The sequence below is a fragment of the Hippocampus guttulatus genome, chromosome 13 (assembly GCF_054856545.1).
Source record: "Hippocampus guttulatus isolate MCC_2025c chromosome 13, RoL_Hgut_1.0, whole genome shotgun sequence".
NCBI lineage: Eukaryota > Metazoa > Chordata > Actinopteri > Syngnathiformes > Syngnathidae > Hippocampus > Hippocampus guttulatus.
This window is the reverse complement of record NC_141273.1, coordinates 17964246-17987853: the sequence shown is the minus strand read 5'-3', so window position 1 is coordinate 17987853 and position 23608 is coordinate 17964246. Positions and strand designations below refer to the sequence as shown.

Genomic DNA, 23608 nt, shown 5'->3' with positions numbered 1-23608 from the left:
CCCAGTGCCATTGTACAGAAAAACGTTGGAAGTTCCACGACACAGTATTGTAATGCCCTTGAATGTGGCCAACCATGACAGTCACTGATGCACTTCAGTCGCTTTATTACCACAACAATGATACAAAATAATGTAGCGCAATGTGGTAATAGTGGTAAATTCAATTGTCACCCCCCCCCCCCCCCCCCGCCATCCCAACCAATCTGTACCTCCATTTTGTTCCATATTATCCTTGAAAATATTCAGCAGTTCCTGGGCTTCTATTGCTGCTGCTGACTCCTCATTCTCTGTCTCTGAAGGAGTGTTCCTCACTATACATTCCTGGATAGTAAGTAATAGGGATGATTAAGAGTACAAAATGTGATCTTATCTAATAAATGACATTTTTTTCCTGGCATTAATGGGGGAATTAAGACAACAAATTTAGTGCAGAAACACAAACCAGGTTTAAGATGGTCTCAGAGACTGTCTCATTCAGCCTGATGTGATGGAGCATGTAGTGGTCACATATTTGTTGAGACACTCTAGTTTTCCCCACTGCGGGAGGACCCAGAACACACATACGGATGGGCTAGAAGGAGTACAAAATGGATAGTTTTAAAAAATGTTATTGTCGAATAGGTATGACAATGATAATTTAATGTACAAACCCCAATTACAGTTAAGTTAGGAAGTTGTGTTAAAAGATAAATCATGAAGTGAAGTGAGACGAATGCTGAGTTGTGCTTGTTCAGACCTGATGTATCTGCAATCGGCATTGTAACCCGGTCAATATTATGAGAAAAATATCATCGTTTGGGAGTTCGAACAGTGTTGCATGGTGGGTTGCATGAACAACTGTGACGCAGGGGAGATTAGTTGTTTTCTGCATGTTTCGGGCGCATAAAATATGCCAGAAAGTGCTCACAAGCCACTTCTGTTGTCTATTTTTGTATACTTTTTTTTTATTAGTCTCATTTGACATATCTCAGTCTTTTATTTTATTAATGCTGTACGATTTCCTCCCACATTCCAAAAACATGCATGGCAGGCTGATTGAACACTCTAAATTGTCCCTTGGTGTGAGTGCGGATGGTTGTTGGTCTCTGTGTGCCCTGCGATTGGCTGGCAACCGGTTCAGGGTGTCCCCTGCCTACTGCTCGAAGACAACTGGGATAGCCTCCAGCATGCCCCGCGACCCTTGTGAGGATAAAGCGGATCAGAAAATGGATGGATGGATGGACATGATAGCGTCTCACTGTTACCTTTTTCTACTTGAGCGCTCCCTCGTGGCCATTAGAAAAATCTTTAAATAGGCCGCATCATTAAATAAGCCGCAGGGTTGAAAGCGTATGACAAAAGTCGCAGCTTACAGTCCGGAAATTACGGTAAATGCTTTATCTTCAGCACATTTTTGTGCATCACAAAAACTTTGCATTTGAACAGGAGTGGAAAGACAGGAAGAGATAAATCATTCAATGGACCATTTACGGCGTACGCCACACACCACAGTCAATCAAATTCAGCTACATCAATGATTTTGAATTACACTAGACACCAACATTGACCAAAAAAGCCACCGAAATCCTGAAGGGGAAGTTGGCCGCTCACTGAAGAAGGGTGTGTGTGTGGGATTGATTTTTATTTGTTTTGGTCAATGTGCCCGTGCATCACATATACAGAGGTAACTTTTTTTTTCTGTGAGTTAAAATGTTAGCAACCATTGTCTTTAAGCATAGGACACTTGCTTCTTATCTCCACTCTTGGCTCTGCTTCGGAAAATAGAAGCAAGCACCCTGTCGCTGTGAGCACATTCCACAAAGTCAGGCGCTCGCCATTGGCTCCGAAGTACATGTGACCATCAAACTGTGTGATTTTTTTGCAAGACGGAATTGAGTGAATGAAATGTATTATTTGAGATTATCTGGGTATTTTAAAGAAAGCAACTGGCAACTGTTTTAAATCGGGAAAAAGGGCATGTGTCTCTTTTAAATTATTGCCTGTGTAGTTATTCAAGGTTTTACGATAGCAACAGTGGACTTCAACAAAATATTCCAAATATAATTGACCTCAATGAAAAATCTTTGTTTGTGTCATGGAATGGAATGTGGTCAAACTTCGAAGTCCCCTGTATGTGGATACAGCATGTTGTACACAATAATATGTCCAATTTTTGTGCTCTTGATTTCATACATACCAGCAGTCCCCTGACCTGGCGATACTCTTCCACCACTAGTTCGATGTTCTCCACCAGACCAAACTCACACAACCAGTGGATCGAGAACAGCTCCTTGAGATGGACACCCTCCATGCAAAGGTTGACGTGCAATAAATCAATGTCCATGATCTTTTCAGAATAAGACAGATACTATTAGAAGTGGTTAAAATGTTATAGAAAACAGCAGTTTCATCCATCCATCCATCCATCCATTTTCTACAGCAGGGATGTCAAACTCATTTTTAGAACAGGCCACATCGGAGTGACAGCTTCCCTTACAAGGTCGGTAAGTCTCATCTTAGTACATAACATTCAACAAAGCTTTGTCCAAGGAAATTGCAGACGATAATGTAAGATAATCCAGTGGAGTGTTTGTGTGGAGTTTGCATGTTCTCCCTGGGCCTGCGTGGGTTTTCTCCGGGTACTCCGGTTTCCTCCCACATTCCAAAAACATGCATGGCAGGCTAATTGAACACTCTAAACCTAGGTGTGAGTGTGTGCGCAGATGGTTGTTTGTCTCTGTGTGCCCTGCGATTGGCTGGCAATCGGTTCAGGGTGTCCCCTGCCTACTGCCCGAAGACGGCTGAGATAGGCCCCAGCACGCACCACGACCCGAGTGAGGATAAAGCGGTTCAGAAAATGGATGGATGGATGGATGGACTTATGTAGTTCAAATATTGTCCCAAGCTGCTGTGCACTGCTTGCACTAACAATATTAGAGCTAAGATCGAAGTAAATTAATAACAAAGACAATGGAAAGCACAAAAACAGTCAAACTAAAAATCAAGTCTTGAGTCATGCTGACTCAAAAGTGAGTTTTGAGACGAGTTTTAAAGATGAGCAGCGAGGGGCCTTGCCGAATGTTCAGTGGGAGGTCATTCCAGAGAGAGGGACCAGCAACGGAAAAGGCTTGAACCCCTCTGACCCTTTGCTTGGTCCTCAGTACCTTGAAGAGTGTCTGGTCCGCAGACTTGAGGTGGAGGGCAGGTGTGTGGAGGCGCAATGCGAGAGTTTTCTATTGAAGCAAACCAAATACTTGCAACTTACACTCAAGTCCTGTTTGAGGAAGGCCTCTTCAAATGGCTTCTTCTGGATCTTTCCCAATCCGAGTGCGCAGGCAATGGCCTGATGAAAAACAAAATGAAATATAAATTTGGCATTCATGCCCTTTCGTGCCAGTGTCTCTCAACCAAACTATAAATTACAAGCCATGGCATGAAAATCGCTGAGATTTTGATATCAATGGCTTTATGGGCCAACCATGACTGGTATTTGATGCAAAGCTAGTAATGACTCGCTAAAGATGACTCGCCACCGACTCAACTCTGATCTTCTTTGCCGCTGTTTATATAATTATCATAATGCATGAAACATACTCCATTGAATTGCCTACACTGAAAAAAACGACTAGTAACATTTACTGAAAAAAATCTCGCAAGTATTTGCACCCACTCTGAGTAAATTACACTGCTCATATTTCAAGTATATCCTACTCATTAGAATTAAGTAACAATTACAAGCAACTAAAGATTTTAGGTGGGAAAATATTAAGTAACTTTTACTCAACCTAATTGTGAAGTTACACTCTCATTTAGTAAAAAGTAATTGCTGTACTCAGGTAACAAATGTTAAATAATTCAGTAAATCTTAAATAAATGAAATGATGACCAATATCTAGCAAATAGGTAGTTGTAGCTGAATCATACACAGCTCTTAACCCAATACATCTAAGTACTTGTTACTAAATGTGTTTCAATAAATGTGGCACTAAATATTAAATTTTCCAATGCAATGGTTTATTCATAATATCCATGCATGGCAGACATAAACATGGCATTTATATAGAAATAAATCACAAACATGGAGGCTGGGTATCTGGTAAACACAATTGTCTTGGAAAGGCGACATAACTCTTTAACAAAGAAATATCTTGTTTGAAAAAAAATCTCAAAATGAAATTGTATATTTTTCCCTTTTCTCATTGTGTGATTGCTCCCCGCCCCTCCCCCCAACATCGTTTGTTAATTTATTTACTATTTGAGTACTGTATAAAAATTGTATAATACCTTATGTTTTAGATGACTACCATATTTTCTTAAAAGCTCACAGCGCCTTAAAATCCGGTGCGCCTTGTGTATGGTCATTACGGTAATATGTCGACCCCAAAATGGCTCCTTGCTGGAGACATGCAATAGAACACGGAAATAGAATACTGTCGCAGCAAGAGAGTTCACCATTAACAAGTCAATGTTATAACTTGCTGTTGGTTTGGGAGGCCAGCCCCAATGAATGAAATGCTGAGCGAGGCAGCAACTGACCTGAAAGCTAAGATCATGGCGAAAATGAAGGCTGAGCAACCTAGAAACCGATTACAACGGCTATGTGAAGTACCACCTGAAAGTCTCATGGAAACTGTGAATGCAGCACTGAAGGCGATCCCTACCGGAACGATCACGGAAACCAATGAGCTGATATACGCTTCAGCATCAGTGATCCTAGAGATGCTTGGCTATCAGAGCAACCATGGGAGCCATGAGATATGTTACCCACCATGGAAAACACGGTTGGAGGCTAAAATCAAGGTGGCTCAGAAAGATGTGAGTCAATTGTCATCTTTATGAAAGAAGACACAAATACGACATGTATTTGTCACGGTTGATTTGTTTGGAACCAACAGGTGGCTCTGATGGGCTCCTCCTACAGCGACACACCTGTTGGTCATCATGTCATTACTGTAGTAGGTTTTCTGTTGAAAGGACGCCCATCCCGACCACTCGGTGTCGGGTCATTTTTGCTGTTTCTGTCACTGCTTCTGTTGGTTTGTGTTTATCACGTCATATTATTTGCTTTTGCAATGGGTTTTGTTGTTACTTTGAATTCTTGTTGTTTTCAGGACTTTGCGTGTTTTGGGATTTGTTTTTCTCAGTGTTTGATTAATATATTTTGTCAAGTTCACCCTGCTCCTCCCTCCTGCCTGCTTTTTGGGGTCATTCACCACCCCCGCCCGTGACAGTATTTACGACACCCAAAAAATCAAAAAACATCTGGCAGCAATCTGGCCCCATACAAATATCCTTAGCTCAGTATAAAAGCATTCAGTGTTATACTGTCAAATGATTTTTAAATTCAATCAAAGTCTCAATCTTTAATGTTTTAAAATTAACAATATAATGCACCGAAATGTGTGCAACCTTATTTGAAGATAACGTTTGAACTACAGGTAGAAAACAGAGGAACATCAGCCAACAGGTTTTAACAGGTAAAAATAAATGACAGATGAGGGTGTGTGATGTTGCTTCATGACAACAACTTCACCCTCAGATTATGAAGTTTAGGCGACTCAGTTCTCGCAAAGGTTTCTGAAACACCTCAAAGGTGTAGCGCAGTGGAGTGGGGTTGGCCAGGTTGAGGGCATAGATCACCCCCATCAACAGCATGCAGGCTTTCGCAGTGTCACCGCACGCAGGCAGTATCTCCTGTCCTTCAAGAAGGATGGAGATATCTACTGGATCCTCTCCCTTAGCCCCATGAACCACCAGGATCTTGAGGGTGTGCTCAGCTGCATTGCTGCGATTGTCCTGCTACATGCAATGAACAAGAAAAATAGAACCGTTTCAAACATTTGAATTAGCTGACATATTTCTTCATTAGCACACAGTCATGAACTAATATGAAATCAGCATGTTCACCATGTTAAATTACCAGTATAGAATGCATCTCGTCAGTGTACAGACTATTCCAATGTAATTGTAATGCCCATAGTCAATACAAGTACCAATCATCAGTTCAGTTAGTAAGCACTGCACATGCATGTATTTCAGCTCCCCAACTTCCTGAGATATGGGGTTGACTTTTTTCCTGTTTAATAACATTAGATTGATATTGATTCTTGTGGTGGCACACCTTTGGAATACCCAGGGCACACATGATAAAGAACGTAATCCATAATATTAGACAGGGAAGGTTCAACCCGACATCCTTTTAAGAAATGCTGGAGCTGAACTACAGGAGTTATGTGGATTGAGATAAAACGCCGGGGATCGCAAGGCTACACTCAGACAAACTGACACACACAGACTGTCCAGGAGGCCCCACTTAAAAATCAGTGGGCTACCAAGATGAATTGCTATGGCCATTAAATTGCACCAAAGACTTGTAACAAGACTGGCTAAATGGCACCAATGACACATGAATGACAAGCCAGTGACATATGTCGCACCAAATGCACTTGTGCCCTGTTAAAATAAAATCATGTATTACCCAACAATCTTCAAAAAGGTCCTCCCCCTTCTCCCCAAGGTACAGTAAAAGAGCACGGATAACTGCTTCACATCTTACTTCAGTGCTTAGGTTCTGCTAAGAGATTGATATTGTGTCAATACAATGAACTGTCAGGGTGAGAACATACAGCAGTAGCATGCGCCATGATTTGCAGAGCCATAAGTGGAATATAGGAATTTTACAAAATACAATTTCAGGAATATTTCACTTTAAATGATGTTTTGTTCTATAGTGGTATGCTGTACCGAGAGGACCTTCTTCACTGAAGGCCGATCTTAGAGGATTTGACTGGCAAATACCATTTACCAAGGCTCTGATCACCGGTTCTCCAATCGTGCAACTGTTGTTCTTTAGGGTCTTTTGACAATGCTTTGAATGCTTCCTCTCCAATCTCATCGATACACCAACTGGATATATTGTCGATGCAATCTAATTTAAGCAATGAGCTTGCAAGACTATCTACAATGACTTTCACTAGAATAACTTTCACTTTCACCAACCAACAAACTAGCTTCCGTTGCCTGATTCGGAAATGCCTGAAATACCGTTTCCTTAAAATCTTCCAGGCTGTGAGGAGTGTGCATCCTACTTTTATGTGAAGCAAAAGTTGTGTAGATACAAGTGGTATAGTCACACCCACTAAATGCACACTGGACAGTTTTGTGTTTTTCAAGATGAGTCCGAGTTATTCAAAATATTTCTTCTCTGAATGAAAACTACACAAATTACAGACCAGACACGAAAAAGAAACAGTTTGTTCTAAAGGCACGGCTTTGGGGTGATCTCGAGACAGATGTGAGTGAAGTACACCCCAACCCTTAAAAGAACAAGGACAATCTGAGTACAGGCAGGGTAGTGACCGATGTTGACTGGTGTATAAATGTTTCAGTCTCTAATGCTTTAAGAGCTGTAAATGAGTTGCAGTCTGAAAATTGCACGGCTTGCATGACAATGCGATAGCAGAGTTCAAATCAGATCACAAATCAGTTCTTCATCTATAGGCCAAGTGTGTTGAAAACAAAAATGGTGAAAGTCATGTGTTACACTCATCAAAACTGATTCTAGACACGGCAAAAAAAAAACCTGTAAAAGAATAGGGAATTATATTAAAACAATGGCCTGTGTTTGAGTGGAGGGAGGAGGGGTTTATGTTGTGTATTATGAATATTGTGATACACCTACCGAAATAATGACTTGAGTGCACTGACCAAAACCTGCAAAGGAAGAGAAAATGTGGCATATTAAACATTAGCTAATTGTGTTGGCTTACAACTTAATTTAAGATTGGGCTCTCTTTTATTTAAACTACACTACATCAGGATATATTTAGAGACAATTATGATTGATGGTTCAGGTGGAAAGAAATGATTACATTCGATAACGTGAGCTAGTGCTGCCAGACACATCAACATAATTGTTGGCCACACGATTAGCAAAGCCATTCCTGGTGTGTGGTCACACTTGCTCTTCATAAAAACTCCTTGGGTCACACCAAGAACTTCAGTGATATCACAATAGTATAAAAAAAACTAATTAAAGTCAGTTTGACAGACTCGTGGCAAGTTAACTTTGGCAAGCTTGATAAATGCAATGGTTTATCGCTAAGTACCTCAATAAGGAGACTTACCTGAATAAAGTGGTTCTGTCTCAATGATGTCATCCAACTGTGGGTGGGGACTGTCTGTGTGCAGCTCCTCCTTCGAGTGGCTTATGCATCCGTGATTCATGTGCTGCTCTTAATGAGCATGCACATTCAAATTGAATTCAATTTAAGTAAAATATACTTGGATTTCTGTTTTATGCTTTATGTCTTTTAATTGTGTGTTTTGGTGTTTGAAGGCATTTACAAGCCCTGAAGCAGACCCCTAGAGCAATGTTTTTCAAACCCTGTGCCGCAGCACAACAGTGTGCCGCGAGATATTGTCAGGTGTGCCGTGGGAAATTATTCAATATGTATGCCTGTGCGGTCTATCGCCTGACATTGTAATCTTGTAGAACTATTCTGCGCTCTCGTTACACACTCTCAGCGTACAAGAAAACCTATCCAGCGCAGTTAACGCACTGCAAATGAGTTAGATATATAACTTTTTTTCTGTATCAATTTGCTGTGTAATTCAGTGAGTGACAGGTGTCCTGCCAATCACACGATACGATGCAACGACGCCATGCAGCCAATCCCGGCATTGACAGCACTTGCGCATGTTCTCTGCTCCATAACAATAACAGTGCAGCGGAGATAAGTGACGCTCATGATAATCCTTATCATGGCGAAACGACCGGGCAGTGAACGTGATACTTCGACTCCCCAAACCAAAATAAGAATGAACTGCGGTTCATTTAAGTGTGAATGGCTGTCGTAGTATGTGCAAATTGAAGAACAAGCAGTGAAACTGGGTGAGATATGTTCTTTTTCGAGTGAGAAAGGTCTGTTCTGCAAAACATGCAGCAAAGCTTCAGCTGTAAGCAAATTTTCTGAGGGAGAAATACAGACTGAATGGAAGCTGGACTACTTCAAGCGACACATTCAGCAGAAAAGTCATTTGAATGAAGTTGGAATTATACAAAGACTCAAGATGGGGAAAGGGATTGGTACAATATGGTGGCAGAGCGCAAACAACCGTGAGAAAAAGAACTGGCTATCTCACAGAAAAAAAATCTGACCCTGATGTTAAAGTTCTAATTGACTATATTTTACTGCCATTAAAACGAATGCACCAAATATTGGATTGATATTGATTTGATTCCTATTCGATGTGTTGTAATATTGTGTTACTTTTCAATGTTTAAAAAAAAACGCTGATAGTAACAATATAACACTCCATTGTGAAAATTAGCTTTTTCCCACATTTTCAGGTAGTGGTGTGCCGCGGGATTTTTTTCAATGAAAGAAATGTGCCTTGGCTGGAAAAAGATTGAAAAACACTGCACGAGAGGTTGCTGCTTTTGGTTAACAGTTACATTCTGACTCATGGCTTCCTTAAATGAATTTGTTTTAATGATGGTTGACTTAAAAATGAATATCTTAAAAAAGGTTGAGACAGAAGTGCTGCAAAACTTTGTCTATTTCCTAATTCTGCAGAAGGTGTGAGGCATATTTGCCACCTGCATTCGATGTCTGGATGTTTTGTCATTCAATAAATAATGTGAATTTTTCAATTTAAGGACTTCTAATGCAGAGAGAAGCTTACCTTTTTCCCCCCAATGTAGTCTCACAGTACTGTCACACACTTTTCCCGTATTTGCACACACTTCCATATTCCATCAGCCTAAAAATCTTTGGACTGATGTCTCAGCGAGTTGCTGACAGCACTTTTGACTTCATCGTCACTTTCAAACTTGATACCAATTACAGTACTGTGAACTGCTGAGCAGGTTAAGAAAGACAACAACAAACGCAGGGGTCATCAGTCAGAAGAAGTCATCTTAGATCATGACAACGCAACACCTCACACAGCAGCCCAAAAACCATCAAGGACCTGGGCTGGGAACTGGTCCCTGATCCCCCTTATGGCCCAGACCTTGCCCCTTCAGACTTTTACCTGTTTGGTCCGTTAGAAGCGTTCACGAGAGGCTGAGACATTCGTCCAAAGATTTTTACGCTGAGGCAATATGGAAGATTGTGCACAGATGTGTGTGACAGTGCTGGGAGACTATGTTGAATATTTTTTTTATCTATAATAATAACTTTTATCTGTCTCGATGTGCAAGACTGTTTTGTTGCTGGAACCACTACCTCAAGACCTCAAGTGCTAAGCCTACAGCTCTACTCTCATCCTATGTTTTTCCTTTGCTCTGACTGTCTCTATAATAAGCCGCTCTCGCACAACTCTAATTGTCCCACGGGGATAAATAAAGTTTTCTGAATCTGAATTAGACGCTCTTCTACCCAAAAAATCACTTTATTTATTGAATGACCCTCGTACAATAACAAGTGAAAATAGTATGGTTTGATACATTGATGCATCAGTTTCAACCATGGGCTTTGTCAGTTCAGGCATTTGCTTTCATGACATATTAAAATGATTTTGCACTGTGGGGACTTCGTCATGACTGCAGACTTTGAAGAGAATGGCTGCTGTTGGCTCCGTTATTATATTGTTTTAATCAATGACAGAATGATGAATTAGTGATTTTTTTTTTGGTATAAATTAACAATCGAACATGCATTTTGGATTGTGTTGTGTGCAATGGTACGGTACATGATAGCTATTACATACATACAAGCTATTATAAAAGTGTCTGGGAACTCATGCAAGATGATTTTTTTTGTTGTTGTTGTTGGGGGGTTTTTTCCCATCAAAAATTGTCATTTTGACAGTTACAAGCATTCTACCAGACAGTGACGATATGTAACATACATACCTTAACAATGTCCTCCATGGTGTTGTTGGAATAGTCCACGGCTACCAAGTAATTGGGCTTGGGCTGACGCTCAATTATTTTCTTAATGACACTATAATGAAAAACAGAAAGTTACAGTAAATAGCACACCTAACCAATTTTAAACATCTACCAGACACCCAGATGACAGTGATGTCATGGCCCTACTCGGCAAGCTTTTTCAAACAGTTGGGAAGTAGTTCTGCGGAAAGGTTCCATTGTAACCCAACGGACCTGAAAAATTGTAATGGAAAAGCAACCACGTGGTGTGCAACCGGGATGTTACTTCTGACTTGCCTGGGAAAAACCTTACTGAAGACTTGATTTGACTTTGACTTAAACTCCAAGACTGCACAAGCAATTCTGTTTATACTGTATTTGAAAACCTGTTTTTAATGTAGTGTCGTGGTGCTGAAGGAAAGGACATGCAGAGGGTATGTCACAAAACACTTAGATAAACATGCTTCGCCAAAACAGGAAGTGAACCAGAAGTACGCCATACAGAAGAATCACAACATACCCAACACATGCGCTATTCATGAGTTCTCCCATTAGTTCAACAGGTGGCTAAGGGAAGGATGCCCTCGAAGCCAGTGGTCCCCAACTACTGAGTGGTGGACTGGTACCAGACCTTGAGCCACTTTGGACCGGGCCGCTGCGGGCTATAAAGTTTGTAATATGATAAACTTATTGTCATTTCAGTTTATTCCAGTGCTAAAATATACTTAAATTTGCAAAGTGACCGAATTCTCTCTGTTACATCCGTCTGAGCGACTCTGGACGCATGCCAAATCTGATAGGCATAGGACTGATAGGACTTCTTGAGATCAGCCACTTCAGTTATGGTCCCTCTTCCATCGCCTCATCCTCTGTTCCCCATTGTCTGAGACATTCTCTGAGTACGTCATCCGCTGGAGCCTTCTCCTTGATGTATTCATGGAGCTTGGATGTTTCATCCTGGACAGTGGCTCTCAAACTCACTAGTCCCCGGCCTCCTTCCTTTCGGCTTGCGTACAGTCTCAGGGTGCTGGATTTGGGATGGAACCCTCCATGCATGGTTAGGAGCTTTCGGGTCTGAACGTCCGTGGTCTGAATCTCTTCCTTTGGCCACCTTATTATTCCTGTAGGGTATCTGATCACTGGCAGGGAATAGCTGTTTATTGCCCGGGTCTTATTCTTGCCATTGAGCTGGCTTCTTAGGACTTGCCTCACTCGCTGGAGGTATTTGGCCGTAGCCGCTTTCCTTGTTGCCAGTTCGAGGTTGCCACCGGCTTGTGGGATACCGAGGTACTTGTAGCTGCCCTCAATGTCTGCTATTGTTCCTTCAGGGAGTGAGACCCCTTCAGTGCGGACTACCTTTCCTCTCTTAGTCACCATCCGACGACATTTCTCAAGCCCGAATGACATCCCGATGTCGCTGCTGTAGATCCTGGTTGTGTGGATCAGGGAGTCTATGTCCCTTTCGCTCTTAGCATACAGCTTTATGTCATCCCTGTAGAGGAGGTGACTGATCGTAGCTCCATTTCTGAGGCGGTATCCATAGCCTGTCTTGGTGATTACTTGGCTTAGGGGGTTCAATCCTATGCAGAACAGCAGTGAGGCGAGTGCATCACTTTGGTATATGCCACATTTGATGGACACTTGGGTAAGTGGCTTGCCATTGGCTTCAAGTGTGGTTTTTTCACATCCTCATCAAGTTCGCAACGAAGGCTCTTAGGGTCCTGTTCACCTTATACAACTCCAAGCATTCAGTGATCCATGTACAGTATGTGGCATTGAGTCATAGGCTTTCTTGTAATCAATCGTTCGCAGTGGTCGCGACCGCACTGAAAACAAGAAAACGTCTTCAGTGTTGTGCCTCGAACCAAGTGTCATCCGAAATGATGTCTACACAAAGCCATAGAGAGACTTCCATGCAAGAAGGACCAACAGAATCAATATTGTGTGAGAGATTATGTGTGAAAAATGTTCATGTAAAATTGAAAATGGAAATTGTTGTTTCAGTAAATGTTTGCATTTTGCACATAGAACACTGATCCATGATTCCATGTTGATGAGAGTATTAAAACGGGGAAAAATAGGACAAAAAATATAAAAGGAAATTCAGAAAAGATAAAAAATGTGTGAGTAATCGCGATTAATTATGAGTTAATTTGAGTTAATTACAACCGTTGCATTTTTAATTCGATTAAATATTTTAATCGTTTGACAGCTCTAATATATATATATGTAGAGAGAGAGCGAGAGAGAGAGAGAGAGACTGTTCAGGTAATTCCTACAACTGCATAGTTTTAAAATTTAAAAATAAGTCCTTTTTTGTTTGTTTTATCTTCTACTTTCTACATTTTTTTGACCGATACAAACTATTCCACCTTTGACATGTTCTGCTCATTCCATGTCATTGTATATATTTCTGTCATTCATTATCATTGCAGATCATTCGATACCATTCCAAATCATTCCACTTTTTTTTCTTCAGCCAATTTCTTCAGGAATTCAATAGTTTAATTAATTTTTAAAACACATTTAATAGAGTAATGCGATTGTGTCCGACCTTGCAAGGTCACTGACGTGAATCGTGGGAACAATGTTGTTGCCCTCTCCAAAGACTGGTGTTTCATTTTCTTGTCCCAGCCATGAGATCTGTCCAATCAGAATAAAATTTGATTAGGAAAAACTTGCAAACCCTAATATTGCTTCATATGTAAAAGGTCTGAAAAGCAATTCAAAAAATATACTTCTATTATCAGCTCACAATTATAGAAGCCAACATACAATCATACAAAACCACAATATAACAGAACACAACTCTGTCATAATCATCATCAGCAGTTCAGGATGAATAATCAACAAACAACATGACAAAAAAAGATGGCATTGTGTGGAAAAATGGCAAGGGGGAAGAACTGGTTTGCACATCACCTCAGAGATTAGAGATTGTGGATTAAAATCCAGGCTCCGGCCTTTCTGTATGGAGTTTGCATGTTCTCTCCGTACCTGCGTGAGTTTTGTCCCATTTTCCCAAAACATGCAGGGTCAGTTAATTGAAGACTCTAAATCGACCGAATGTGCAAATGTGATTGTGAATGGTTGTTTGAATGTGCCATGCAACTGGATGGCGACCAGTTGAGGGTTACAGCACCTTTCGCTCATTCGCACGAGCACCCTCAAAAAACAAACAAAACTTGCTAGTTTCCTCGACTACCACTCATTTCTAAATCGCGTTAGTGGAGTGTCACGTCAACTTGCTACTGAAAAGTCATACAGCTTGTGTGTCCAAAGAGGCAAGGGCTAAGAGGGGTGGGGTTAATTTACGATGGCAAAAATTGGCGCGTGTGTGTGGAGGGGGAGAGAGACTGATAGACAAATGCCAGGCCATACAATGCAAACTGCTGATCTAAAGAAAGTTATAATGAATTTATCTTTTAAATGACAATATGACAACTCACAGATTTTTTTTTTTAAATAAAGAAATAAAGATAAGCTACAATGTAATGTTGACAAAAAATTTAGTACAGATCTCAAAAGTCAAACTCACAACTCAGGACTGTATTGTGAAAACAAATCGCATTTGAAATATTATAAACATTTATTATACTTTATCCAGTAATCACTTATTTTCATTATTAATATCCTTTTATATTATTAATATCCTTTCTTCGAATCCACTCCTCCTGGCTGTCATACAGGATGCTGTAACATTTCCTTTTTCGCTATGTGCATTATTTTCTTGCAGGTTGTTGCCTGCCATTTGGCTGTTCAACTATGGATACAATACACTTTAACGTGGTTCCAGCAAGACCTCTGTGAAGTGGACACAGTCAACCAAGCACAGTCCCGTTGGTTATCTTGGCAATTAGCATGGATTCACTATCTTTGATTCTATTAATTACTCCTTGTAATCCCTTTGTGAGAACAATATTTGTAAGACGTTTGCTTATTTGCCACCGTGGAATCGAGATGATGGAGGCTCTGATTAATGACTTGGGAGTTAAACCGAAATATGTTTAACAGGCAGTAGTAGCCAGCCGACACTTGTTGCTAAACTTGCTATAGCTCAGTGGTTCTCAATTATTTTCTGTCATGCCCCCCAAGGAAGAGGAAAACATCTCGCGCCCCCCCCCCCCGCATGGCTATAAATAGTATCATTTGTCTATAAAATTGTTAAGTACACCTTTGCATAACACTGTATCCTTATTAACGTAAAAGAGAATAAAAAAAGAAATAAATATTTTAGTTTACTGAAGTAGCAGTCACAAAGCGGCATGATTGTTGGCAATATTCGGCACGTTTTCGCTGAAAAGAACTCAAGCAGCTTATCAGTGTGATTGGGGTGCAATGTCTTTAAGTGACGCCTTAATTTATTTGGCTTCATTCTGTCCGCTACCAAAATTTTTAGACAAAGTAAGCACATTGATCTTCCCTCGTCTGCCACCGCAGGCACATTGAAGCCAAGCTCTACATACGCCTCATCATATTTCCTCCCTGAGAAAGCTTCCTGCGCAAACTCTGCCAATGAGAGCGCCACTGCCCCCTAACGTAGTTAGCAAGTGCAAGTTATTTTAGGAGAAGTAAAAAAAATTAAAAAGCATGTTCCCCGAGGTCAAACGCGCCCCACTATTTGAAAAACACTGCTATAGCTGGACGTGCTTCCTACCCCAGCTGCAGGTGACAAATGCAGCCCAGCAAAGCTTTTGGAGGCGGACTCCGCCATTCGATTTTCAGAAAAACTTTAAAATCTTTGATTCTCCGTTTTTTTTTTTTATTCTTTATTTTGGTGAGGTTCAAAAATGCAAACTGTTAAGCTCGTGTAGTTTGAGGGGTTTTTTTGGGGTAGACAGTTATTAATACCTTATCTTAAGTCAACAGTCTCAAACTTGGGTCTTAAACTGGACAGTGATTTTAAACTTGACCGGCAAATTGGTGCCGTTGTTAAATCCAGCTTCTTTCATCTTATACAGCTGGCCAAAGTAAAACCTCTCCTCTCTCAAGACCACTTTGAGACAGTAATTCATGCCTTCGTCACATCTCGGCTCGATTACTGCAATGCCCTTTACTTTGGAGTCAGCCAATCCTCCATTAAGCGCCTCAAACCAGAATGCCGCTGCTCGCCTCTTGACTGGTACTCGTAAGAGGGAGCACATAACTCCTACTCTGGCATCCCTTCTCTGGCTCCCTATACATTTTAAAGTTATTTTTAAGATCCTATTATTTGTTTTCAAATCTCTAAATGACCTCGCGCCACCTTACCTCTCTGAGCTCATCCGCCCCTACACACCTGCCCGGCGCGTCAGGTCTGCGGACCAGACATTAGAAGTACCAAGAACTAAACGGATGCTCAGAGGGGTTGCTGGTCCCTCTTTCTGGAATGACTGCCCACTGAACATTCGCCAAGCCTCCTCGCTGCCCATCTTTAAAACCCACCTCAAAACTCACTTGTATTCTTTGGCATTTGACTCAGCATGACCCAAATTATAATCTTAGTCATACTGTTTGGTGCTCTCTACCGTATTTGATACTGATTTGTTCTTTTGCTTTACTGTTGTAAATCTTAGTTGCTCCATGTACAGCACTTTGTGTGCAGCGATGGCTGTTTGAAAGTGCTCTATAAATACATTTGAGTTGAGTTGAGTAATAATTACGGGTTTCTTGTTAGTTGATTCTTTCCCAAAGTATAGTAGTATCGTATTTTCCGCACTAAAAGGCACACTGAATTATGAGGCGCACCTTCAATTAATGGTCTATTTTTGAATTTTTTTTCATATGTTGGACGCACTGGAGCTACACGCACGCCATCTACAATGCATCCACGAGATGGAACTTCTGTACACTCCTTTCTTTTTGAATCGAGGCATTCATGACCACCTCTGAAAAACGTAAATTAATGATTACAATACTTCAATGAAACTAGGAAATCACAAACTAAATTTTATTCTATTCTATTTGTTATTTTTCCTTTGTTGTGTATTCACAAATGAGGAAATAACAAAATTAATTCTGTAGCCCCCTACAGAATTAATTTTGTTATTTCCTTGCTTTATTTTCTGTTTTGATGCATTATTTTCAATTTTCGTAGTTTCATTGAAAGAATCGTTAATTTACGTATTTTGGAGGCAGTCAGGAACACCTCTCGAGTCGAACGGAAGAAGAGACAGACAAAGACATACCTGTATTTGTTGAGACTGTGAAAACCATTAATAAAGTGTACGTTTTTAAAAAAAAACAACACCACAGCTCTCCTTTTTTCAGAGCTGCAACAAAAACATATTTAATAAAGCAGCGATACAGTTCACTAAACCAACAGCAAGTTATAACATTGTATGCATATGTCCAGCAAGGAGCCATTTTGGGGTTGACATATTACCGTCATGACCATACACAAGGCGCACCGGATTTTAAGGCGCGCGGTGAGCTTTTAAGAAAATGGAAGACTTTTTGGTGTGCCCTGTAGTGCGGAAAATATGGCCGTTTTCATTATTTGCATTGACAGATTTCGTTATTTATTAATTTTCATTGACTTTTAATTTTGCACTGTATGTTTTTAATGTAGGATAACTGCATACATTTCACCAAACTGTCCGTTGGCTAGTCCTGGTAAGGACCGAACATTGATGAAAATGGCACCAAATTTGATATCCAATACATTTGATGACTGTAGAGTTAATATAATAACGTCATGGCACACACAGCCGATTCAGGTAGGGGGGGGGGGGCTGGATTTTGTTTGATTCCGGAATGGATTAGCAGAATACGGAGCAGCGTGATATGAGTGAGGGAGAGGATGATAGGGCCTAAAAGTTAGGTGATGTGCATGCTAAGCAGGCAATGCTTTTAAGGTATCCATTGCAAATTATTTTTTTTGGCAAGAATATTCAAGAAATTATGAACACTTACCTTGAAAAAGAGATGGAAGACCTGCTCTCCCATTCCATACTGAAGTCCTGACACCACAACATATGTGGAAAACAATGCTCTGTCCTAAAGACAGTAAAAGCAGGTTTATGCTATATTTAAGCGGTTGTCATGAAAACAATTCACAGGGCTTAATTGTGAGGAATACAAATGAAAGAAAAGGTTTGAACGATAATGCATGTGAGTATGGGAAGGCCCTAAAGTGGATCTACAAAGTCCCCTGTTCAAAGTTTTGTTCTACAAAAATATGAGACTAAGATGAAACACTTAAACTCTTTTTCCATCATGTGACTTACAGTACAACCTATACAGCTCAATTCTAAAACAACATGTTTTTGACAGGGAAGCAAAAATTAACAATTGAGATAATGAATAAACATTTTTTTTAACTTTGGAGCAAAAACTTGAAGGTTGTGTGCTAACACTGTTGTGTGGGAGTGTTCATAATCCCCAAATTCCAATTCCCGTTCAATTGAAGGAAATGAGTGCCAAATAGGGATAGATATCGAAATGATTTTAGCGATACTGCTACTCTGATGCTGCTTATCAAGCCAAACATGTGACAAGCAAACTACAGACGAACGTCAGGCGAGCATTTGTGACCCTGAGCGAACTATGACGAACTCTGACATGAATGCAGCACTCGCTGCTTTCAAAAACACTTGCGATTGTTTGCTGCTCAGTTGGACAGGGGTTTTAGTGTCACCGTTGAACGCACAGAACTATGAATCTCAAAGCACAGTCAACACAACTTTTGAGGAGACAAACAATAATTTGATTTAACCAAGGTTGCATGAAAACATCAGCAAAGATTAAAAAAAAAAAAAAAGGGAGCCAGAGTGTGCTCCATAACCCAAGCACATAATTACAGTTTCACAATTGTGTCACGTGTCATTAGCAATTTGTTAGTCTTTTCAAAGTTTATTACTCCTCGTCGCCCCTTCATGAGAATAATACTTGTCAGAAATGTACTTTATTTGCCGCCTTGGAGGTGATGATAATTGACTTTAGAGCAATTCCGCACCATGCTTTGCCACATTAGCTAGCCATCCGATGCTAGCTTGTGGTGTGGTGCAAGTAGTACCGATCTTTCCTTAATGGACCAGAAAAGGAGAAATCAGTGAGGATAGGTAAATGTAAACTTGGACGCACCGATTATTTTTTTTTTTTAAACAAATATTATGTTGACTTTGTCGTATTTATTTATGCAAGTTGTACTGGCCTCGTTGGTAGCATTTTGGTGGCACGATGGCGCTGTGACAGTACAGCTTTGTGTCGGACAATGATGTGATTGGTAAATTCTGAACACAATCATATACCAATTTTCTCACTGCACTTTTTTTTTTACTTCACAAATTGAAAAGATGTTTTTTTTCCCAAGAGAGTTTTATAGGTTATGGGTCACATAACGGTGGAAAAACGTTTTGAAATTATTTATCTTAGTCTCATTTTTTTCATACTACAGAAACCAGACATTTGAATAAGCGTGGATATATATTTTTATGGTTCTGTGTGCAGGGGTATGTAACTGTTCACAAAGCATCTGATGAAAAATTGCTTTCTTATAACAACTGTCGTGCGATTATCCACCACATATTGTGGATCCACTATTTGTTTGTATCTAGTGATTCCAAAACAAAAGGGGAAAATGCATTAAAGATGTTTGAAACGCACTATCTTGCCCATTTTGCCAACCATTTTCTCCAGTTCAAGGTGTTTTTGAAAATTTGGATGAGCTTTTCTTCTTCTGAAATCATCATCAGTGAACGGGAGCTCCAGCTCATCCTATGTCAGAAAATAAAAGGGAAGTCACTTTCTTATATAATAATTATGGCAAGACGCAAAACAAAAAGGCAAGTGCAAACACACTAGACTTAGCATACATACACACGCACACATGCATGCACAAACCTATTTCTAATTCAGGTTTCATTTTCAGCATTCTTTGGCAAATTTTATGCATGATACGTGAATAACATAGTTGAATGCACCAACCAATTCCATGTAGGCCTCGCAATAACAATTCTCACAGTGGGGTGACACAAACGATTATTTTAACCCTGGAGAACCCACAAAGTCAAATTTGGCCCTTATAAATTCTGCTACTCAAAGGCGACCCTTAAATCCCAAAGGGTCAAATTAGGCCCTAATCCTAAATTAGGATTCAAGCATTGAATATTTGAAAAAATATACATTTTGGTGTTCAGTGAACATATAGCAGTCATTTAATGTATAAGTCATCATTTTCCAAAGAATCAAAGGGTTCTTGGGTCCTCCAGGTTTTTAATCATCGACTAGTCACCAATAGCAGTTGCAATTAGTTGATGAATTAGATCATATGGAAATTGTAGCACATCACAATGGCAAACAGCTGTTCTCATTTAACCATCATTATCTTAGAGCACAGGTGTCAAAGTCAAGGCCCGGGGGCCAGATCTGGCCCCCCACATCATTATACGTCACCCACGGGAGCAAATCCTGTGTGTCAACTAGCATGATTCTTGCTGAAATCTGAACCAAAATGTTAAATTGTCATGGGTAACAAATAACTTTGAGATTTTGCACCGGCCATCCCAGGGAAACCGTAACTCCGAAGTGGCCCGCGACAAAAAATGAGTTTGACACCCCTGACTTAGAGCCATTATCCTTTAAGGCAGGCATGTCCAGCTCGGGGCCTGGAAGGCCACCAGCCTGCCTGTTTTCCAGTTCTCCTGGCTGCAATATACCTCATGAAGATGATCAGCTCATCAGCCAGCTCTGAAGCAGCATTAGAACGATCCTGATTATATTAATCAGGTGCAGAAGACTGCTGTTCATAATGGCCAAGACCAGTTTACCATACTTTGACGACATACCATGCACCACAGCTCTTCTCTTGTCAAAAAGCTTTATCTTTGGAAGTGAGGGCTGCGCATCAGCTGCACGTTTGTTTGAATTATTACTATTACTTTCTGTGTACTGCTTCTTCTTTCATTTATTAGCGGATTCTATATATTTCAACTTGCAAACCAATGTTAGAATGGGGACTCCGATTAACACAATTCCGCCACGTCTGATGGCATAAATATGCTTACAGCTGGTTACGGACTATCATGACTCTTGATCATATAATCACCCAGTCCTATTTATCCCGTTGGAAGGTAATCAAGGGGGTAGACGGTGGTGGTGGTGGTGTTCGTGTGAGAGGTGGTTGACTGATGATTAGCGAAAACAAAAACAAATCTTGGTCTGCCTCTGTGCGGCACGGTACCAAATGGGCCGCGTGGGTGGGGACCACTGTCATAGAAGATAATTATTTGTTCTTTCTGTCACTATATGTTGCTGGCATAGATAAAGGGGGAAAAAATACATTCTTTGTTATGAATAAATATTTTTCTCACCAATTAAGTGAAATGTGATCATTTCCAATGGCACACCATTACAGCTCTCATAGCACACTAATGTGCCCTGGCATGCTGGTTGGGAATCACTGTTTTAACCAAATTAAGTCACACTTTCATGCAACAACTGAAGCATAAACACATGGTTGTTCTGGTGGTCCGCGGACCATGCTTCAAAACTACTATAACAATGGTTCTTAACTGTTGTCACCCTGGGACACATATTTTCCTTTGGTTGTAAAGCGTCGACCCATTTTTATAGATGTTAAGAACAATAAGGAGTGTCCAAGAGAATTGTTCCTGCCTTTCATGCAAATCCTCAAGGTTGGGTAGGGTGGAACAATGATCTTATCCGCAGTCCTAACTGTCCATTGCTTTGCTTTTTTTTGTTGTTGTTGTTGTTGTTCTTGGTGACAGCACCAAACTAGACTGATTTGATAAAGGTGTCTCCTGAAAGATCCGTCATTTCCATTTAGGTCTCGACGGTTGACACGGTGGCAGTTGGGCTACAGTCTTGAGCATGTTCAGCTCATGATTGTGTTGGCCACATGAGAGCACCAGTCCCTCAACACTTCTTGTCGATACCCGTATGCAGACAGCACCTTTGCTGAAGCAGAGGACAGCAGTGCCATCTGCAACCTTCGGGAGTTTGACAGCTCGGTGTGTTCAGGTGCAGTTAATTTCTTCTCTATGATATAAACAGCAGACATAAGAACTCTTTACAAAATACTTACAGAACTGATTGCCTCACTGCATGCCCAAGTCATCACTGTAGAGATCAGGATAAAACACTTTGGTCGTTGAAAATGTGTTTTATTATCATAGAGAGCTGCAAATACACAAAACAGAAAACAGCTATTGTAAAAATGTGCTTAACTTTGCGTAGAGCTGTGCAATCAGGTGTACCAATTGCATTTCATGAGCCACATAGCATACATTTTGGTTAAATCGTGATATCTACTCAACTTGACACTCCTTCCACTGCTGCATCATCATGCCTTGTCCTTGGCCAATCACAACACGTATTAGAATTCCAAAACACTATCCGCTTAAGTCAACTCTTTGACTTAGGCAATTTTGATGATACAAACAAATAAGCAGAAAATATGAGCAGGAGAGCTCAGTTGTCCACAAGGGAACCAGTAGCTCTTCTCTTTGATTCATTTTCATCTGGTAAGAGTCCATGTTTTTTTTAGCAGAAATCAGTAAATACCTAGCTATTCTGAAAACGCCCCTTTCTACTCAGTTATATAGCCACAGCCCCCTCTGTCTTCACATGCCTTGGTGGGAGTCGGAGGAGGAACCAGATACAGTTTGTTTATTCAAAATCATTGTACCTGTACATAAAATGGTGATCAGCACAGAAATTGATGTGAACATGGCTTTTATGCCCATTTCAACATCTGAAAATATCACACCGATTAACCTCTTCATGGCTCACTGACAAGAGTCAGGAAAAGTCCATCTCACATGCAGTTTCTCTCATGCCAAATCTGCTGTTTTTAAGTCCCCAGCATGCACAATTCTACAACGAGGGGGGGGGGGGGGGGGAGCTGATATGGCACCATCCGAAAACTGTCTAACCCCGGTTCAGCTACCACAGGAATTTATGTATGTATATATGTATGTGTACAGTATAATTATGTTTTATCTATCTATCTGTCTGTCTGTCTGTCCATCCATCCATCCATCCTCCTGTTTGCCTACCTGTAACTGCCCAGCGGGCTTCATCTACCTGCTCAGGATACCCAGTAATGTTGTAGATGATGATGTCACATTCCATCAGTTTTTGTAGAAGGTCTTCCCTACTGGGTCGCTTCCAAACAAATAGTATAAGAGGTAGTTAGTTTATTGTTTTATGTTTAACTTTTGTTGGTACTTACAATGTATGCTTTCAACACATAGGGTCTGATAACTTCTGAAACATCTGAACTCGTTCCGACGACCTTGTAATTTTGTGACCCAGAGTCGCTTGATTTAAATGTCCGACCCTCTTTTTCAGACGAGCCATCAGCTTCAAGGGTATGTTTGAAAAGACACTGTCAACAATATAGAATTAGAAACACATTTTATGACACACATTTCAAGTGTTGATTACTCATGTCTGAAGTCTTTACCTTAGCAATACATTTAGACGTGAATGAGTCAATATCGTTGATAAAAACTAATTTGTCTCTGAGTATGTCCATCTTCCAGTCTGCGAGAACCGAAAGCCTGCTTTGTGTTGTTTTCCGTTGCCCTGGGTGAAGTCAAACCGTCAAGCATTTCAGTATGGCAAGCGGATATGATCACAGCACATATGTGCGCCTTTAAAATTAAAAGCCGACGAACCACGTTTGAAACGCCGGTGGAACGAGCGGAAATTAACGTTTATTTTGAAAAGCTTTGTCGGTTATTCCGCCCGCCGCGTTCCACGCCAAGGTGCTACCGGAGATTATTTTAATAAACGCCGTTAGGC

General features: G+C 40.6%; 1 protein-coding gene across 5 annotated transcripts in view; it reads right to left on the bottom strand.

Annotated features, from left to right (window-relative positions):
- ak7b (adenylate kinase 7b) overlaps nt 1-23388 on the bottom strand; it is a 47676-nt gene extending 24288 nt beyond the window's left edge. For all 5 annotated transcript variants that reach the window (XR_015102614.1, XR_015102615.1, XM_086126670.1 and 2 more), the window contains exons 1-12: nt 23268-23388; nt 23034-23189; nt 22858-22966; nt 21885-21979; nt 19445-19555; nt 17753-17836; nt 13413-13501; nt 10841-10931; nt 3245-3322; nt 2177-2326; nt 443-571; nt 210-321 (exon numbers count right to left, since the gene is read on the bottom strand). Coding sequence is in view for 3 of the 5 variants with exons in the window: in XM_086126670.1 (XP_085982796.1) it covers nt 210-321; nt 443-571; nt 2177-2326; nt 3245-3322; nt 10841-10931; nt 13413-13501; nt 17753-17836; nt 19445-19555; nt 21885-21979; nt 22858-22966; nt 23034-23189; nt 23268-23339 (1276 nt within the window). In the remaining 2 variants the exon portion in view is untranslated. The remainder of the gene's footprint in view (nt 1-209; nt 322-442; nt 572-2176; nt 2327-3244; nt 3323-10840; nt 10932-13412; nt 13502-17752; nt 17837-19444; nt 19556-21884; nt 21980-22857; nt 22967-23033; nt 23190-23267) is intronic.
- Nucleotides 23389-23608: the final 220 nt, after the last annotated feature.